The sequence below is a fragment of the Zingiber officinale genome, chromosome 2A, assembly GCF_018446385.1.
Source record: "Zingiber officinale cultivar Zhangliang chromosome 2A, Zo_v1.1, whole genome shotgun sequence".
NCBI lineage: Eukaryota > Viridiplantae > Streptophyta > Magnoliopsida > Zingiberales > Zingiberaceae > Zingiber > Zingiber officinale.
Genome location: NC_055988.1, coordinates 130,450,217 through 130,469,050, shown reverse-complemented (window position 1 = coordinate 130,469,050; position 18,834 = coordinate 130,450,217). Strand labels below are relative to the sequence as shown.

At 38.8% G+C, this 18,834-nt stretch overlaps 1 protein-coding gene and 1 non-coding gene across 2 annotated transcripts; both read left to right on the top strand.

Moving 5' to 3' along the window:
* Positions 1 to 11,662: 11,662 nt before the first annotated feature.
* Positions 11,663 to 11,770, top strand: LOC122044696. Its single transcript, XR_006129716.1, has one exon. It is a non-coding gene; the product is annotated as a small nucleolar RNA R71 (small nucleolar RNA).
* Positions 11,771 to 17,040: 5,270 nt separating this feature from the next.
* LOC122043998 lies at positions 17,041 to 18,523 on the top strand. Its single transcript, XM_042604547.1, has 2 exons — positions 17,041 to 18,003; positions 18,080 to 18,523. The coding sequence occupies exons 1-2, from the start codon at positions 17,041 to 17,043 to the stop codon at positions 18,521 to 18,523; spliced, it is 1,407 nt and encodes a 468-aa protein (XP_042460481.1).
* The last annotated feature ends 311 nt before the right edge of the window (positions 18,524 to 18,834 follow it).

Sequence of the window (18,834 nt, the reverse complement as noted above, 5' to 3'; positions counted from 1 at the left end):
AACTCGTGAGGTATCATCCAAAATTAACACGCCGAACTCAAAAGTAATCATTTGATCCAAATTTTTAATCAATGAATCATGATCATCTATATTCACATCCTCTCTAGAGATGTTCTTGCTAAAGAATAAAGTACTGGTGGGATCGAGTAGTTTGTCCATTGTAGTTGCATACGGTTGAGTCCCCATGGTGACGATGTGTAAGTCAAACAATTCTCTTGCTAGCAATGCAAAATAAAAGAAATGATTAGTGAAATTAAATAGAGTAGAGTAAATTACAGATTAAAAGACAGACTTGCAAGCAGTTAATGCCAAACATATATCATAATAAATTAATTGGTTCATTGAATGAATTGCAGAAAAGGTAGCGTAATTAAGAAAAAGCATGTAATTAAGAAAAAGCATGCATTGCAATATAATTAAGAAAACTAAAAGTAGAGTAAATTAGTGCATGTAGTTAACATAATATTAAGAAACTAAGAGCAAAAAAGAAATAACAGATCAAAGAAATTGCTTTTTAAACGACAAGCTTAAGAAATAGCAGAAATGCAGTTATTGACTGAGAAGAAATCTTAACAAATTATAAATTAATATAAATACTAGAAACGAAGGAATTAATTTAACATTAAATTATCAAATAGCCGGAGAGAAGAAAAGTAGAATAAAATTAATGATAATATACATAGAGATGGGAGCAAATTAAAAATAAAAATTCTAGCTACCAGTAGAATACAAATAGCTAAATAAATAAAATCACTACAGAATTATTTAATATTTAATGATAACGATAAACAAAAGAAACTAAAATAGCATTATAATTATCTACCAGCAAGTAATTAATGATATTAAATAAACAAAGAGTAAATAGAATATGAAAAATAAAAAAAATAATATAGGCGTTAGTTATATACCCTATGGAGGAATCCTTTAACCCCGGATCTGAGTTTCATCCAAACTCCAAGACGATTGACGCAGAAAAGATCACAATTTCCCTTCTCTTACTGTATTTTTAGTTTTCTCCTCAGAAGTCGATTATCAGCCAGATCCACTCAATCAAACTGATGCGAAACCATTAAATAAATTTGCATTTAATATAATTATTTAAATAAAATAAATAAATAAATAAATACAGTGCAAGTGAGTGCAGATGGATTATCTCGACCGAGTTTAAGAGAGTGAGATCCAAATCTAAAACCAACGCCAGTTTAGGCGTAGAAATAATCAGCAATTCTATTATTGGTTTTTCACAACGACCATGTCTCCGGCGGGCTCATCATCGTCGATGCATAGCTCATGCTTGCGTTGTTGAGAATTAAACTTTATTTTTAGAGATAAAAGTTGTTGATAAAAGTTTATGAAGATAAAATAATGAGATGATAATTATTGATGAGAGTTTGTGATAGGATAGAATTTGATGAGGTGTCATGATAAGGATAAGAGTCTCATGGAGATAGAATTAAAAAAAATCTAGATTATTAGTGCTTATCCAATAAGCCTATAAATACGTACCTTTTTTAATGAATGAGGCAAGTTGAGTTTTTATTTTATTCTCCTCGTCGTTTAGAGATTCTCCTCCTCTTCCATATTTTTCTTCCATAATTTCTTTTATTTCTTCTCCAATAATTTTTTTCCCAACAAAGTGATATCAGAGCCATGTCGATGTTTCCTATCCCTCATCTTAATGATTTGAAGTATGGTAATTGGAGTATCCAAATGAGTGTCTTACTGGAGAACGAAGACTTGTGAGACATTGTTAAAAGAAGCTATAAAGCGCCTCAAGAAGGAGTCGATCAAACGGAGGCACAGAGGACGACAATGGCTGAACAAAAGAGAAAAAGATAAGAAAACTCTTTTCTTTATCTATAAAACTCTTGATGAAGCTACTTTTGAGAAAGTAGCCGAAGCTACAACTTCCAAAAAGGCATGGGAGATTCTACAAGTAGCATACAAAGGTGATAAAAGAGCAAAAAGTATTCGCCTTCAAATCCTGAGAGGGGAATTTGAATCGTTGGAGATGAAAGAATTCGAAAGTGTATCGGACTACTTTACAAGGGTATTGGTTATTGTCAATCAATTGAGAAGAAATGGTGATGACATTGAAGATAGTCATGTCGTAGAGAAAATTCTATGATCGTTGGAGCCAAGGTATGACTATGTAGTTGCGGCCATAGAAGAATCAAAAGATGTGAAAGAAATGAAGGTGCAAGAACTATTAAGTTTTCTACAAGCTCATAAAGCAATAATGCAAAGAAGACGGAGAGAGCTCAACCTATGGAGCAGACTCTACAAACCAAGCTCACAATTATTGACCGAAAAAAAGAGTCAAAGACCGAAGGTTCACAAGAAAATGACAGTGGCCGTGGGTGACTTCCGTGGACGTGGTCGAGGTAGAGGCTGTGGCAGGGGCTTTGCTCGAGGCCGAGGAAGAAGTAAAGACAACAATCAAGATAGAGACCAAAGGTATGACAAAAGAAATATAAGATGTTATACTTGCAATAAATTTGGACATTATGCAATGGAATGCCACTCTAACAATGTGCAAGGGAATGCTAATTACACATCAAAAGAAGACAATGACTATGATGTAGTTTTACTAGCAAGAAAGGATGGAGATTCCACAAACAAGAATTTGTGGTACTTAGACTCCAGGGCAAGCAATCATATGTGCGGGCATAAAGATATACTTGCCGAGTTGGATGAAACGGTGAATGGACAAGTCTCGTTTAAAGATGCGTCCAAAATCCAAGTAAGAGGCGTTGGTAAGATTCTCATCAAACTTAAAGATGGAGCTCACACATACATTACTAATGTTTATCATTTGCCCGACATGAAAACAAATATTATTAGTCTTGGATAATTGCTTGAGAAAGGTTTCAATATACAACTAAAAGATGGTAGTCTTCGTTTGAGAAAACAAAGTAAACTTATTGCTCATATTCCTATGTCTAAAAATAGGATATTTTCTCTTGATATTAAGCATGTTACTGTAAACTATTTAAGTGCATGCATAAAGAATAGTACATGGCTATGACATATGAGGTACGAGCATGTGAATTTCAGAGCTCTAAAGCTTCTCTCAAGCAAAGGAATGGTGAATGATCTTCCTCATATTAATGCTCAAGATGATATTTGTGAAGGATGTGTTCTTGGCAAACACCCTAGAGCAAGTTTTCCGAATGAATCATACAACCGAGCTAAGAAGCCTCTTGAACTCATTCATATAGACATATGTGGGTCAATCACTCCGACCTCCTTTAGAGGTCGTCGATATTTTCTAACCTTTATTGATTATTTCAACATAAAAACTTGGGTCTATCGTTTGATGAATAAAGACGATGCTTTTGAGAAGTTTAAGGAATTCAAAGGATTGGTAGAAAATCAATCTGACTATACTATCAAGGCAATGTGGTTAGATCGTGGTGGTGAATTCACTTCAAAAGAATTTGAAAAATTCTGCAAAAATCATGACATCTGGAGGCCTTTAACCGTACCTTACTCTCCTCAACAAAATGGAGTTGCTAAAAGGAAGAACCAAACTATTCTTGACATGGTTAAAAACGAAAGAAGTGCCTAAATAATTTTGGGTCGAAGCCATAAATTGTGTTGTGTATTTGCTAAATAGATCTCCTACAAGGAATCTAGAAGGAATTACACCTCAAGAAGTATAGACCGGATACAAGCCATGCGTATCTCATTTGAAGATTTTCGGGTGTATTGCCTATGCACACATTCTGGATCAAAGAAGAACGAAGCTTGATGACAAAAGCTTACCTTGCATTTTCATTGGCTACGATACAAGGTCGAAGGCTTATAGACTCTATAATCTAGTGAATAAAATGATTATCATAAGTAGAGATGTTGAATTTCAAGAAGATGGTGCTTGGAATTGGAGCACTAATATGGTGATGATTCAAGAAGAAGAACAAGTGAAGGAGAAAGAACCAACCACCATGGTCGCCTACTTCTTCATCATCCTCGGATGAAGAAAATCCTCCACCACAAAAGACAAGGAGTCTTCAAGAATTATATGAGGTGACAACTCTACTTAATCTGATTTGTCTTTATGCTAATGAAGAGATTGTATCTTTTGAAGTAGTTATTAAAGATAGCAAATGGAAAAAAGCCATGAATGAAGAGATGAAGGCAATTGAGAAGAATGAAACTTGACATCTTACTATTTTACCCGATGGCTACACACCCATTGGTGTGAAGTGGATTTATAAAGTGAAGAAAAATGCTCAAGGAGAAATAGAAAAGTACAAAGTGCGACTTGTGGCAAAATGCTACAAACAAAAGGTCGCCATTGACTACGAAGAAGTGTTTGCTCCCGTTGCCCAAATGGAGACTATAAGGTTGATAATCTCTTTAGCCGCTCAACTAAAGTGGTAAATATTTCAGCTTAATGTCATATCGGCATTTCTTAATGGCTACTTAGAAGAAGAAGTTTATGTTGAACAATTGGCTGACTACATCAAGAGGGGGTAAGAAAGAAAGGTGTTGAAATTAAAGAAAGCTCTCTATGGCTTGAAGCAAGCACCGAGAGCATGGAATTCAAGAATTTATGCATACTTCAAAGAAAATGGCTTTATGCAATGCCCCTATGAGCATGCTCTTTATGTAAGAGAAGATAATGATAACATCTTATTGGTATCATTATATGTAGATGATCTAATTTTGACAGGAGTTCACCTCAAATGATAAAACTTTTTAAGGAAGTTATGGCAAAAGCATTTGATATGACCGATATGGGACTTATGTCCTACTTTCTCGGCTTGGAGGTGAAACAAGGAGTTGATGTCATATTTATGATTCAAGAACAATATGCAAAGGAGGTTCTCAAGAGATTTAGAATGGATGATTGTAATTCAATTAACACACCGGTGAACTACGGAACAAAACTATCTAAGAGTGACGAAGGAAAGACGATTGATCCCACACATTTCAAAAGCTTGGTGGGAAGCTTGCTGTACCTAACTTGCACTCGACCAGATATATGGAGTCGGTCTTGTAAGCAGGTTCGTGGAGGAGCCTAAAGAGACTCATTGGAAGGTGGCCAAGCGAATCCTTCATTATATCTGAGGTACTCTGAATCACGGACTATTTTATTCTCACTCTAACAATTCTCAACTTGTTGGATATTCGGATAGTGATTGGGGTGGAGACTGTGATGACCGGAGAAACACTTCCGGCTTTGCATTCTTCGTAGGAGATACGACATTTTCTTGGATGTCAAGAAAATAACCTATTGTTACTCTTTCCACTTGTGAAGCAGAGTACATTGCGGCATCCTCATGTGTAGTCATGCTATATAGCTAAGAAGCTTGCTAAAGGAGATAAAATTTGAACAAAATGAAGCAACTCAAATTTACATTGATAACAAATCGACAATTGTATTGGGGAAGAATCTTGTATATCATCAAAGAAGTAAGTATATTGATGTTCGCTTTCATTCTATTCGCGAACATGTAAAAAATAAAGATGTGGAGCTAGTCTATGTGAAAACTAAAGATCAAGTTGCTGACATCTTTACAAAACCATTCAAATTTGTAGACTTCATCAAAATACGATATTTGCTTGGAGTCACTAAATCAAGTTTAAGAGAAGTGTTGAGAATTAAACTTTATTTTTAAAGATAAAAATTGTTGATAAAAGTTTATTAAGATAGAATGATGAAGTGACAATTATTGATGAGAGTTTGTGATAAGATAAAATTTGATGAGGTGTCATGATAAAGATAAGAGTCTCATAGAGATAGAATTTTTTAAAAAAATCTAGATACATATTTATCCAATAAACTTATAAATATGTATCTTTTTCAATGAATGAGGAAGTTGAGTTTTTATTTTATTTTCCTCCACTTCTATAGTTCTATGTAGAGATTCTCCTTCTCTTCCATAATTTCCTTTATTTCTTCTCCAAAACTTTTTTTCCCAACATGCGTTGCATCTGATTCCTCTAGTCTCATGCGACCCACCCTGGACTCGATGGTTGAGCCCATGAACGGTGCCGGGTGGTTTCGCGTTGGACGCAAGCATGCAGCATCATGATGGAGGAGAAATTGGGGGCGGAGGGAATAGAATGGAATTGGCGGCTGAAGCTGCTTGAAGAACAAGAAAATGAGCGATCGGCTATATTTATTTTATTATTTTGAATTTTATTAAAACAAAGAAATCCCGCCGCCTTCATTTAAGAAATTTTAAGATATCAGAAAAATGGATAAGATATTATTTGTAAAAGATATCATAAAAATTTTAAGAAAGAAAATTAAAAAGACATATTAGGGTAATAATAAATAAATATTTAGACAGGTCAAATTAAGTTGATAAGATCGTCAAATCGCCATTTATTTAGATCATAAAAAATCGAACCTAATTATAAATATTGTACTTAATTTAAAAATATATAATTAATATATTTAAATATAAAATGAATCGATAAAATATAATAAATCAAATAATAATAACTTACTCTTAATTTGTAAAGTGTAAGATAGAAATTAATTATTTTTTAACTGATAACATGGATGATAGGGCATTATCATCTACCACTGTTATGTGTTTAGCCAAAACAAACGCATGTGTACAATTTAAATTATTAATAATTTAATTATAAATAAGTAAAATATAATTTGAAAAATATTATTTTATTTATTTATCCGTATTTTTAATAAGAATGCGGTTCCATTGATTATATGGCTCAACTTGTAAGGTGTCGTCCAAAATTAATCGGACTCACAGTCATATAATCTAAATTTTTAATCAATAAATTATGATTTTCACAGTCACATATAGCTGAGTCCGAGTCCCCATGACGGAAGTGCAAGTTAAACAATTAGTTAGCTGCAATAAAAAAACACAAGAAAAATATAATTAACATTAAAAATTAATTAATTCACTATTTAAATTATATAAAAGGCAAGAACAGCCAATTACAAAACTATAATTACATTAACGATTAGTGCACGTAGTTAATGCAAAAAATGCAGCTAGCATCAATGCAACAAGTTAAAACCCCATGACTACTGAAATTTAAAAATGGATTAGTCCTCTTTCATTTCCCTTTCAGCTCATTCTAAATATTCTTTTAACTATTAATTATTTATTAATCATCATTATTTGTGCATAATTATTTAAAAATATCATAATATTTTATTTTTTATTAAATTAAAATATTTTAAAATATTTAAATAGATATCTATAGAATTTTAAATATTAATTCAGACTTGAACCTGTCAAACATAATAGAATATTTCATGCATAATAGAATGTTCATATAAAATGTTTCAAATTAATATTCGGTCAGACGTAATAGAATGTTAAAAAAAAAAAAAAATTGTAGAACCGTCACATTAACGACTCCTCTAGAGTCCATCTTATTGATATGGAGGGAGGTAAATATAGGTACACAGGTAGAAAGTGCATGATGGAGACGTTAACCCCAGATAGTGACACCTCGAAGATCGATCCCCGAACTTTTCGGTCACAGAACCATGCACTCCTCATCTGTAGTACGCCCTAGGGACAAACATAATAGAATGTTTAAGACTTGACAGTTTGTTGATCTCTTTTTGACTTATATAAATTTTTTCCCTTTTTTTCTTTTAGTTTTTAAAATAGAAAAGAAAAGAAAATTGTGGCTGGATTACTTTATTTTAATAAAAATTCTTATTTTATGGGAAATGATGGCACGATTTCTTCATTTTAATAAAATTTAAAATTCAAAATGATAAAATAAATACAAGTCAAAGTTCATTAATTCTTATTGTTCAAGCGTAGGGCTGTAAACGAATCGAGTCGAGTTGAGTTTTAGCATGTTCAAATTTATTTAATAAGGTAATCGAACCGAACTGAGTCGAGCTTAAAATAAATCAAACTTTTGAAATGATTGTTCAAGTTTAGCTTGATTTATTGTTTATAAGTTTGAGCTTGTTAGAAACTTGACTTGAGTTTGACTTATTTAGATATTATAGAGTTCTCAATTCAAGCTTGCCTTGAGCTTGGTTCGAGCTTGATTTCTTTAGATGTTATCGAACACTCAATTTAAGCTTGTTTGATTGTTTGAAAACTTTATTTCTTTGATTGGTTATTGAGCTTGATAATTTAAATTTATTTGTTTGTTTTATTCTATTTTATTATTTATTTAGTATATTGAAAAGAGTCTTGTTAATGAATATGGTTTATGAATATTGTTCATGAATGTTGTTCATGAACATTGTTCACGAACGTTAACGAGCTGAGTACATGTGTTCAAGTTTGTTTATTTAGTTTAATGAATTGTTCAAGCTTGTTTATTTAATTAATCTTGTATATATTAAACGATCATAAACAAATTCTTACCAAACCGAATACCAAATTTGTTCACGAACACTTGATTCATTTACAACACTATTCAAGCACCCTCTGTTCGATTTGGAGTTTTGATTCTATTCCTCTGCGCCTTCGATTTCTCCTCCTTTTGGTACCTATTCATGTTGCTGCTTGGGTCCGAAATGTAACCAAGAGAAGGGAAATTATGATCTTTCCCGTGTCGATCGTCTTGATATTAGATAAAATTTAGATTCGGAATCAGAGTAATTCCTCCATAAGGTAATACCTAAGTTCCTAGTGTTCATATAAATTTATTCGTTAGCATATCTATTGTAACGGCTCAGCTAAACGTAGTTGCTCCTTAGTTTCTTAATTTTTCTTTAATTGCATATTTGCATGCACTAACCTAGTCTAGTTTTAGTTTTCTTAAATGAGCCGCCTTTTATATAGTTTAAACAGTAAACCAATTAATTTATTGTGTTACATGTGATTGCATTAATTAATTACGTGTGTACTTTTAATTTTGTATTTGCACTACCGCCTGCTTGTGTTCTGTAATCTACTCGCTCTATTTAATGTATGATCCCGTCCGGAAGCTGAGTCGGATGAAGACGGGTCTTGTTGTGTGAAAAGTTGATGGAGAGTCGTTGAAAGGCTGAATCTGTGAGGTACCCCCTGGAGAGACTCACACGAGCGGCCTACGGAGAGTAATGATCAGGATGATGGTGCTATTGCCCTGCACACACGCAGACGAATCCACCCGTCGTCAGAGACCCAAAAACCAGAGAAAAAGTTCCTGGGTCAGGCCCTCCGACGCTCAAGTCAGGTACTTTTTCCCTCAGAAATCGCAGAAAAAGGACGAAAAGTAGAAAACTAGTGAGAAATGACGAGTGAGTGTACCTGCATAAGGGACAAGGCATCCCTTTTTATACTGCAACGAAGATTCCTGGGTCTGACGGGTGTCAGGGAATGTCGATTGTCAGGCTTTGTCTGTCAGTGATTGACACATGGCTCTTCCTAATAGGCTGGCGGCAAAACCAAAGGTGTGTTGAGCCCCGACTATTGACATATTCCCTGACACCTTGATTATTCCCTTTGACAAGCGGTTGCGATTCCTTGCCTAATTTGTCCTATAGCCCCCGACTGATCCGGGATCTGGACTTGCCCTATTTTTATATACTGTTGCCCTCGACTTGTATGTCCCGATCTGTGTTAAGCTCGTGTCCGGATCTGCCATTGTCGTCTGCTATCTCGATCTGCCTTCCGGGTCTATGTCCAGACTGGTGATCTTTGGCTTGGGTCTCCCGGCCTATATCCTGGATCTGATTCCTGACCTGCCTGTCTGCTGCTGTCTGCTATTATCCAAAGCATGTACGCCCCGACCTACACGCTGGATCGGCTTCCCGACCCCCCTCTGCTTACTGCTATCCAAGGCATGTTCGTCCCGACCTGCACGCTGGGTCGGCTTCCCGACCCTCATCTGCTTGACTATCCAAGGCATGTACGTCCTGACTTGCACGCTGGGTCGGCTTCCCGACCCTCATCTGCTTGACTATCCAAGGCATGTATGTCCCGACTTGCACGCTGGGTCGGCTTCCCGACCCTCATCTGCTTATTGCTATCCAAGGCATGTACGTCCCGACCTGCACGCTGGGTCGGCTTCCCGACCCTCATCTGCTTATTGCTATCCAAGACATATACGCCCCGACCTGCACGCTGGGTCTGATAGCAGACCTGCTGGTAGTTTCCATCCCTAGCTATACATGACCCCTGAGCCCATTTATTACTTACTATCAGGGCCGGGTCTCATAATTCTCTTTTTTGACTTTGGCCACGTAAGTTGAACTTTTGACCTCCCTGCTGTCCATATCAGCTCGACTACTGACCGACCACGTTGGCTTGACTTTTGACCCCCCTGACTTCCCCGTCAGCTGGACTGTTGACCGGCCATGGAGGCTTGACTTCTGACCTTCATATCCTACAGGTCAGCTTGTTTTCTGACCCTCCTGCGGCCTTGATTCCAAGCCACATCATCTTATCGACCCCACGAAACACGCACCGTATCACAAGCCTCCCCCTCAAGTCTAGTCGAAGGAGGCTCTAGTCCGACTGATTAGACCCCAATGTCCTGAATACCTGATCTGGCTCTTAACTCCTTTTATGGCTCTTCATTTCTCCTTGATTTGCAAGTATCTTCTCAAGGAGTTTCCCTATTCTTGATGGTTGATTACTTTGTTGATATCTTACTGGTTGCCCTTGTTCTAAGTTGTTTCTATACGAGAAGTTTAAGTGATTCCTCCATCTAGGGTTATAGGTGTTGGAATACGGATTATTTTTATTGGGGTTGCAAGGTAGCAAACATAGTCCCACATTGAAAATACATGGGAAAGATCATGAGTTTATAAGAGAAAGATATCTCCATGGTATGAGGGCTTTTGGGTAGAGCACAAAAATAAAATCATGAGGGCTTAGACCCAAAGTAGACAATATCATACTATTGTAGAGATATCTTAATTCTTTTGGTTATAACAATTGGTATCATACCTCAGACTGCCAGAATGTCTAACCGTCAACTGTGCACAAGAGCTATGGTCTAATCAAGTCATATGAGTAGAATATTAATATCGAATAAAGAAAGTGGAGGCTTGTATATCCAGATCAAGAGTCCAGACATTAGGCAAGAAGTCCTAGTTGCACTATTGGAAGTCCTAGTAGGTTGGTTGGACAGAGGGACAGGAAGTCCTAATTGCGGCTAGACAAGGAAGTCGTAATTGTGGTTAGGGAAGGAAGTCCTAGTAGGTAAGTTGAATAGAGGGGCAGGAAGACCTGGTGGATCAAGAATTAGACGTCAAATGGATAGATTTTCTGCTTGAGGGGGACAGACCCAAAATGGATAATATCATATCATTATGGAGATATCTTAATTATTTTGATCATAACAGTTTTTTCTTTGTTGAAAGTTACCTATGCCATCAATTTGTTTAATATGAGCTAATTGTGCAGTAATGACTCCAAGTGGGCAACATTCTTTATTATGTTCAGTACTTTCACATCCTTCACAAGTAGTCGACATAGCGTTCACTAGGTTGACTTTCATGGTATCAAACTTTTTTATGAGGGCATCAAGCTTTGTAGAGATTTGATTTATTGCATTAACCTCATACTTTCTAGCAACTTTAACTGGGTTCTCACTTCTCTCAGAAGCCCATTGATGATGATTTAGTGCTACACTTTCAATAATCTCTTTGGCTTCATCTAATCCCTTGTTCATCAGTGATCCACCTACTGCGGAGTCTAAAGAGACCTCAGTTTGGTAGTTGATACCGTTATAAAAAGTGTGTATCACCAACCATTTCTCTAAACCGTGATGGGAGCATAGCCCGAGCATCCCTTTAAACCTATCCCAAGCTTCATACAAAGATTCAGTCTCATTTTGTTGGAAGCTGGCAATCAAATTCTTCATGTGCACTGTTTTACTTGGAGGGAAGAACTTCTCCAAAAATATATGCTCGCATTGCTCTTAGGAGGCTATGCTATTTGTGATAGATCGATTTAGAGCGATAGAGGGGGTGAATATCACGTCTTTTTAAAATTTTTCTTTATCTTTTAAATCAAAGTCGTGCACAGCGGAAAGTAAAAGGGAGATAGATTGTTTACTTCGTTCAGAGCCTAGCTCGACTCCTACTCGAAGGCCCGCGGTCCTTGACCACACCGATGGGCAAAACACTAAAACCCTTCTTTCTGAAATCCTTCGGAAAGAAGCAGATCGTACAGATACAAAGATATAAGATAGTAACAACCCTACTATCTTATATGAATTTAAGTGCAATACAAAATATACCGACAATAGTAAATGAAGGTTGAGGCTCGGTCGGTGTTTTTGGACGAAGTAGCTTGCTGAGCTGATGAAGACTTGTAACACGAGTAGCAAGGCAGAAACGAACTTGAGTCAATCAGAATTATCCTACTGAGCTTCTGACTTCGAGCACTTTTTATAGGTGTACTGGAGGTTCGGTCGACCGATCCCACTGTTTGGTCGATCGAACCCGCTCCCTTCCTTCCTGGCTGAAGTCCGAAGCTGGCTCGATCTTTTGCATTTACTGGTCTTTAATGGTTGGGTCAACCGAACTATCTTTTCGGTCGACCGAACAAACCTTTTCCTTGTTCGTCGAAATCTGCAAGAGATCTTCTTTTAATGTTGTTTAATGCTGATTGGATCGGTCGACCGATCAAGCTTCGATTGGATTGTGCTTCGCTTTGGTCTGAACTGATCTCTGGTCTGAGTCAAGCTGGTTCGGTCAACCGATCCTCCTGTTCGGTCGACCGATCAGGCCGAATCTGCAAAACAGAGTTAAACAATATTCTTGCAAAACAAAGGTTAGCACAGTAATATAATGCATGAGTAATATAGACAGTAGAACTATCTTGATCTCAATTTGGAAACCTTCCCGGTTTCTTCAGTTGGATCAGCGACCTAAGGTTGTTCCCTTTAGGAACCCGACCTCACTTTCGCTCCTCCAGTTGCATACCTCAACTTACCTGCCACATATTGGTCCTCCAGACCTGTTTGGACTTTTTGTCTGCTCAGTGTCTGATTGCCCGATCCACTAAGACTTTTCCTGTAATACTACATTAGCCAACGACAATAATAGTAATACAGAATACAATAGTAAACCTAAACCTAGATTTACCGAGATCCGCTGGTCTGGTCGACCGCACGCGGTCGACCGGAAACCATCCGATCAACCTTGCTTGGAGTTCACTCCTCCAAGTCTTCTCGTTACCTAAGGTTACCATCTCCTAAGATTTTCTCCACTTGGCTTCACTCACCAAGACTCAATATTCGGCTACCCAGGGATCAAGTCCTCCAGACATATCCACCTGGCTTCCACGATATACTGAGATTTCCCTTACCTAGCCTACAACTAGGACTTAGTATTCGACTACCCATGGATCAAGTTCTCCAGACCTATCCACCTGGCTTCCACGATATACCGAGATTTCTCTCCTTACCTAGCCTCCAACTAGGACTTTCCTTGCCTAGCCTACAACTAGCACTTCCCTAGATCAAGCTCCATATTTAAACATACTTAAACATATCTGTCTAACATTAAAACCTTGAAGGTCGATTGCACGAACAATTTGTTGGTAGGGAATTCAGCCATGCCTTTGCTCTACATCTAAGGGAAAATCCAAATAGCAAAAGTCTAATAGACTCAGGAGGGACTCCATTTATTTTCATGGTGTTGCATATCTCATAAAAAACTTTTAAGTGCTGATTTAGATCCTCATTGGGGCCTCCCCCAAATTGGTTCTACTGTACCGTGGAAATGGATGTCAGTTTAATTTTAAAATTGTTGCCCTCAATTGTTTGCCTGATAATGCTCGATCTGATCGCTCTAACATATGATACGGTATAATCCTTCAAAGATTTATCCTCCATGGCTCTTTGAATTTGTTCTTCTTGTACTTGTCTTTGTAGATTACTCCTTCTTCTATGATCCGGCAGTAAGGATGGGGGACCCCATTTAGCAGTCAACGCCGCGAGGAGGGCCAAAGGCCTTGGCCGAGCGGATAAGGAGGGCGACGACCAGCTGAAGCTTCCGAGCGGAAGCAATACACCCCGCCGGAGTCGGGGTTCCAACGCTCATGATGAACAGTAGGAAAGGCCGAGCAGAGGGCCTGCTCGGCCGAAGGAATAAAACATCAACGCTGCGAACAGTCCAGAGAGCACATGACCAGGAAGCTCCCGCGCGGATCAGAACACCCGATCGGCCGGACGCGAGGAAATTGCCGACCGGTCGGACGATCGACGGGGAGTAAGAAAAGGCAAGGATAGAAACATCTTCTGACAGCAGATGATATGCAGGATCTTAGGACATGCGCTCACTGTCACATCAAAGACGTGCTCACTGTCCCATCAAAGACGTGCTCGTACTGTAGCAGTAAGGAGTCAGGCAAGCTCCTCTGACAAGCCCATACTGGGTATGGGTTGAGGACACGTGTGTGTGCCTCGGTATATGTACATCAGCCTCCTCAGAAGTCTATATAAGGCCTCCACTTCTTCAACCGGAGGTACGCGAGTCTTCATCCGGCAACCACTTTCATCTATTCCTTCGCCTGACTTGAGCGTCGGAGGGCCGTCGCCGGGACACCCCTCCCGGCTCAGTTTTGTTGCAGGTTCGCCGTAGCACTCGAGGATCCAGCAGGGAGCGTCACGTCCCCAGCGTTCGTTGACCCCTGGTTCGGAAAGGATCATTCTATAAGTCTGATCAATCTCAGGATTAATGGGTAATAAATTCCCTACAGTTGTCGATCTTCTCATAAAAGTTTGCAAGTGAAATCGGTGTGCATTATATAAAAAAATAAAATGCAGAAATAGAGGAAAGAAAATGTAGAAAATATTCACTAAAAGAAAAGGAAAAGGGCATCTAAAGAAACTCAAATGCTAATCTCGTAATGTTATTCAATACCAGTCTCCGATAATGGTGTCAAAAATTTATTGACAATCTGCAAGTGCATAGAATAGTCACAAGTAATAAAATTAATAATTCTCAGAGACTGATGATAAACACTAGAGATGTTGCAAAGCGGATTGTTTGGACTAATGAAAGGTTAATGGTTCATAAACTAGAAGAAGAGAGGCTAGAGAGAGAGAGAGAGAGAGATCTAAGGAAGAATTATTTGAGAAAATCTATCATGGGAAGGAAGTTCTAGGATGTCAGTTTCGGTATGATGCTCCTTAATGAAATATGAATTGCCAATTCCTTTTTCCTCCAATTTATGCTTCATAGGGAACGTAAATATTTATCAATGCTACCCAATGACGATTTCATCAGAGTGCTTTCCTATTGATATCCAATGCTAATAAGAAGGGTAACGTAGAAAGTTCAATTTAATGGTTACCTTATTGTCACGTAGGGACTCCTGACCATACAATCTAAAGCACTCCCATCACCTATTAGCATGAATTTGGGGAAACCCTTTAAGCACAAATTAAATTGTTCCTTGCATGAATTTAATCTCCGTTTCAAGGGAATCCATAAGATGCTCTGTTTGAATTGAGAGTTACCTTTGTCAGATAGAGACCATCGGACATATAATCTTGAGTATTCTCGCTACGCGACAACTAATCTATGCATCAATTAAACAACACATATTAGCAATAAGATTCACACATCCGTTTAATCAAATAAGAACCAAACATAAACATGTCATTGAAGCAAAGAAAGAGTATATCTATAGAGTTTTACATCAAGTCACATCACAACTACTCCCTTTGTCTTAGAACTAGGAGAATCTACTCCATAACCAAAGGAATAAGACTCGAAAATATTATTAAAAGCATTCTATAACCAAATCAAGGAATAAGAAAGAGAAATGCTTAGCCAAGATGAGAGTGGAGTCTTCAAGATCAAATCCTTTGCATGTAGAAGAGATCAGACAATGAAAATGGCTCCAGATCATCTAAAATCTCCCGAGAATTATAATGGCTGCTCCTCGACAAGTCTCCTTTTGAGAGAAAACTTCCTCCCCTTTTATAGGCATAGGGTTATGTTGCCTCTGCCCTAGATGCACACGACCATGTCGATTGATACAGTCGCCTCGTGCATACGACGGAACAAAAGGCATGACCATGCCTGGTTGGCATGGCCAGGCCATGTACATTTCTCAACTCGATGACACAGTCGTGCCATTTGGCACGACCAATCCGTGTAACTTCCTGAGATGGGAGGCACGGCCGTGCTATTTGCGAGTAAACTCTCTGGCACTAAAAGACGAGCATCAATTGGACCTGTTTTTAGAACCATCTTAGCAGGCTTGTCAACCTTCTAACCACGTGGCATCCTAGTGATCCTTACACGGATCAATATATATGATAAATAAGGCATTGCAAGCTTCTCCTTCTCGTGTAAGCTAATTCGCCACAGTAGCATTGAGGCTCTTGTCGATTTCTTAAAGATGAGTATTGTTCTCCTAAATGCTTTTCACCATTGTTGCTGGCCTGATAAAAAAATAGTAGCTTCCTTATGAAACCGCAAAAACTCTTTCCTTTCTTACAATGTGTTTCCTGAACTTGTTAATGTTTTGAATTCTGATCATGTTTGTCGTCAAAGAACTGTATGTGTATATTGTATATATCACATTTGTTGTGTTTATCATATCCAAAATCTTTATACAAGAACTTAGAGTATTAAGAATATATATATGTTTAAAGGATTGACTAAATGCGAAAGACTTTTTGTGAAATCAAGATAGAATTTCAACATCGGACTCGATCCCAACAAAGTGATCCAAGTGATACAACAAGACTAAATCAACCATGATCAGGCTAGAGCTCGAGAAGGTTGCGACGAGAAAGAGAAGAATGTTGATGACCATCATCATAATATGAATAAATCAATCGCTTGTCATGATCCCGTATGCATTATTAATTTATTAAAAGATAGAAAGACTATATGAAATAAGAAAGAGTAAGAGAAAGATAACTAATTCTCTTAATTAGTTTATCGAACTTATAAATATATTATCAATAATATTAATTTTTAATTGATATTAAACTACGTTTATAAATGCGATAACAAAAAAACAATAATCATTGATGATTATTATTATTATTATTATTTACTTGGTCGGTTATAAAAAATTATAGACTTTAATTATCATCGTTTTCCCTCAATCAATACTGAACGAGAGGCGGCGATACTTGGATCCCGACGCCTTCGCCCGTCTCCTGATGGCAGACCATGACAAGAGCCCGCGTGAGCCGCCGGCGGTCCACCGCCATGGCAACCCAATCGGACGCCGCGATGTGCAGCAGCAGCAGCAGGATGGCGCGGCGGAGGACCTCCTCACTTCCCTCCACGACAACCTCCTCTCCTCCGTCCTCTCCTTCCTCTCCATCAAGCAGTGCGTCGCCCTCTCCGCCCTCTGCTCCGACTTCCGCAGACGCATCCCCTCCCTCATCCCCCGCGTCGACGCCTTCCGCTGCTACGTAGGGATTCTCTCCTTCGACGATGCCCTACCCCTAAACCGCATCTTCCCCAGCGCCCTACTCCGCCAATGCCGCATCGTCTTCCACTACGTCGCCGATTCACCCAAACGCCTCAGACATATGCTCGTCGACGGCCTCGCCGAGACGGGAGTCCAAGATCTCATCGTCGAATCCTCCTACTGCGGATGGCTCAACCTCGGCGGTAGGGACTCCGGCTTCTTGAGCATCAGGTCCCTGCGGAGTCTCTGCTTGCGCAGGATCCGGCTATGGAGACGCCCCTCCTCCTCCTTCTCCTGCCCCCTCCTCACCTCCCTCCGAATCGAAAACTGCCTCCTTCGCGATTCTTTCCTGCGCCTCCTCCTCGCCTCCTACCCCTTCCTCGAGACCCTGCAACTCATATTTTGCTACGGTATCAATCGCAGCATAGACAAACTAACCATCCACTCCGCCTCCCTCAAGCATCTAGTCCTGATCTACTTGATCCCCAGCGTCCGCGCCATCGACGTCCGCGGCCCAAAGCTCGAGTCCCTCCTAGTCGACGTCGTCAATGACCTGCGCATCGAAGCGCCAAAGGCCCAGACCGCGTCGTTCCATCTCGCCTTCCTGCCGCCGAAAGATCCTTCGGTTGCACTGATGAATCTTTTCAGAACTCCTTTCCCAAGGGGACTCGCTTGCCTCGTGCTGAATTCTAGCAGAGCCCCAAACGTGATGGAAAATCCTGACCTAGCCTTCTTTAATATTTATGCACGCATAACCTAATTTAATTTGCTTTGATCGACAGGGATTAGCAGGAATCAATGAATTTATTTCTCCGGAATACAAAGAGGAGGGCATGATCTTCAACCTCGACTTCAATCTGAAAGATGAGTCATCGACTACGATATTGAATGAGTTGCTCAAGAAGTGCAATGACTGCAATACCAAGATTGACATACGAGCAGATTCTACGGGTACAGAGAGCAGCACTGAAACAGCAAGGGAAGACCAGCACTTGCTCCATGACTCGACAGGATTGGAGCTGATTAACTTACAAATGATGATGCCGGAGAGTAGATTTGAAAGGTTTCTCTCAAATCGGAAGAAGATGAAGAAATTTAAGCATACGGGATTGGAAATACTGAGAAGGCGCACCAGCAGGGAGCAGTTCATGGATACATTAGCATCCGAGGAGTTTTTGTTCCAAGTATCTTCTAGTATTGCTAATTGTATTGAAATGAAATTTTAGTGTTTACTAGACTTGCGATTGACATGAATGTTTGCGCCGTTTGTTAAATAATCTAACGAGGAAATTAAATCCTTTCAAGTGTTGGATTTTAGTCATAAAATGCCATTGTAAGCACGGTGAGAAGTTCATCGTGCATGCATTATATTCCTGGTGACTAATTAACGTTGGCCATGCGTACTGCATAAATCAGAATATATGTTTGCCATTGTGAAGGTGCCAAGTATGTTTAAAGTTGAGTATTCTAATGCGATTCCAATTACTTTTCACTATCTAAAATCTTTGTTCCAGTTTAGAGATTGTGATGGCTACCT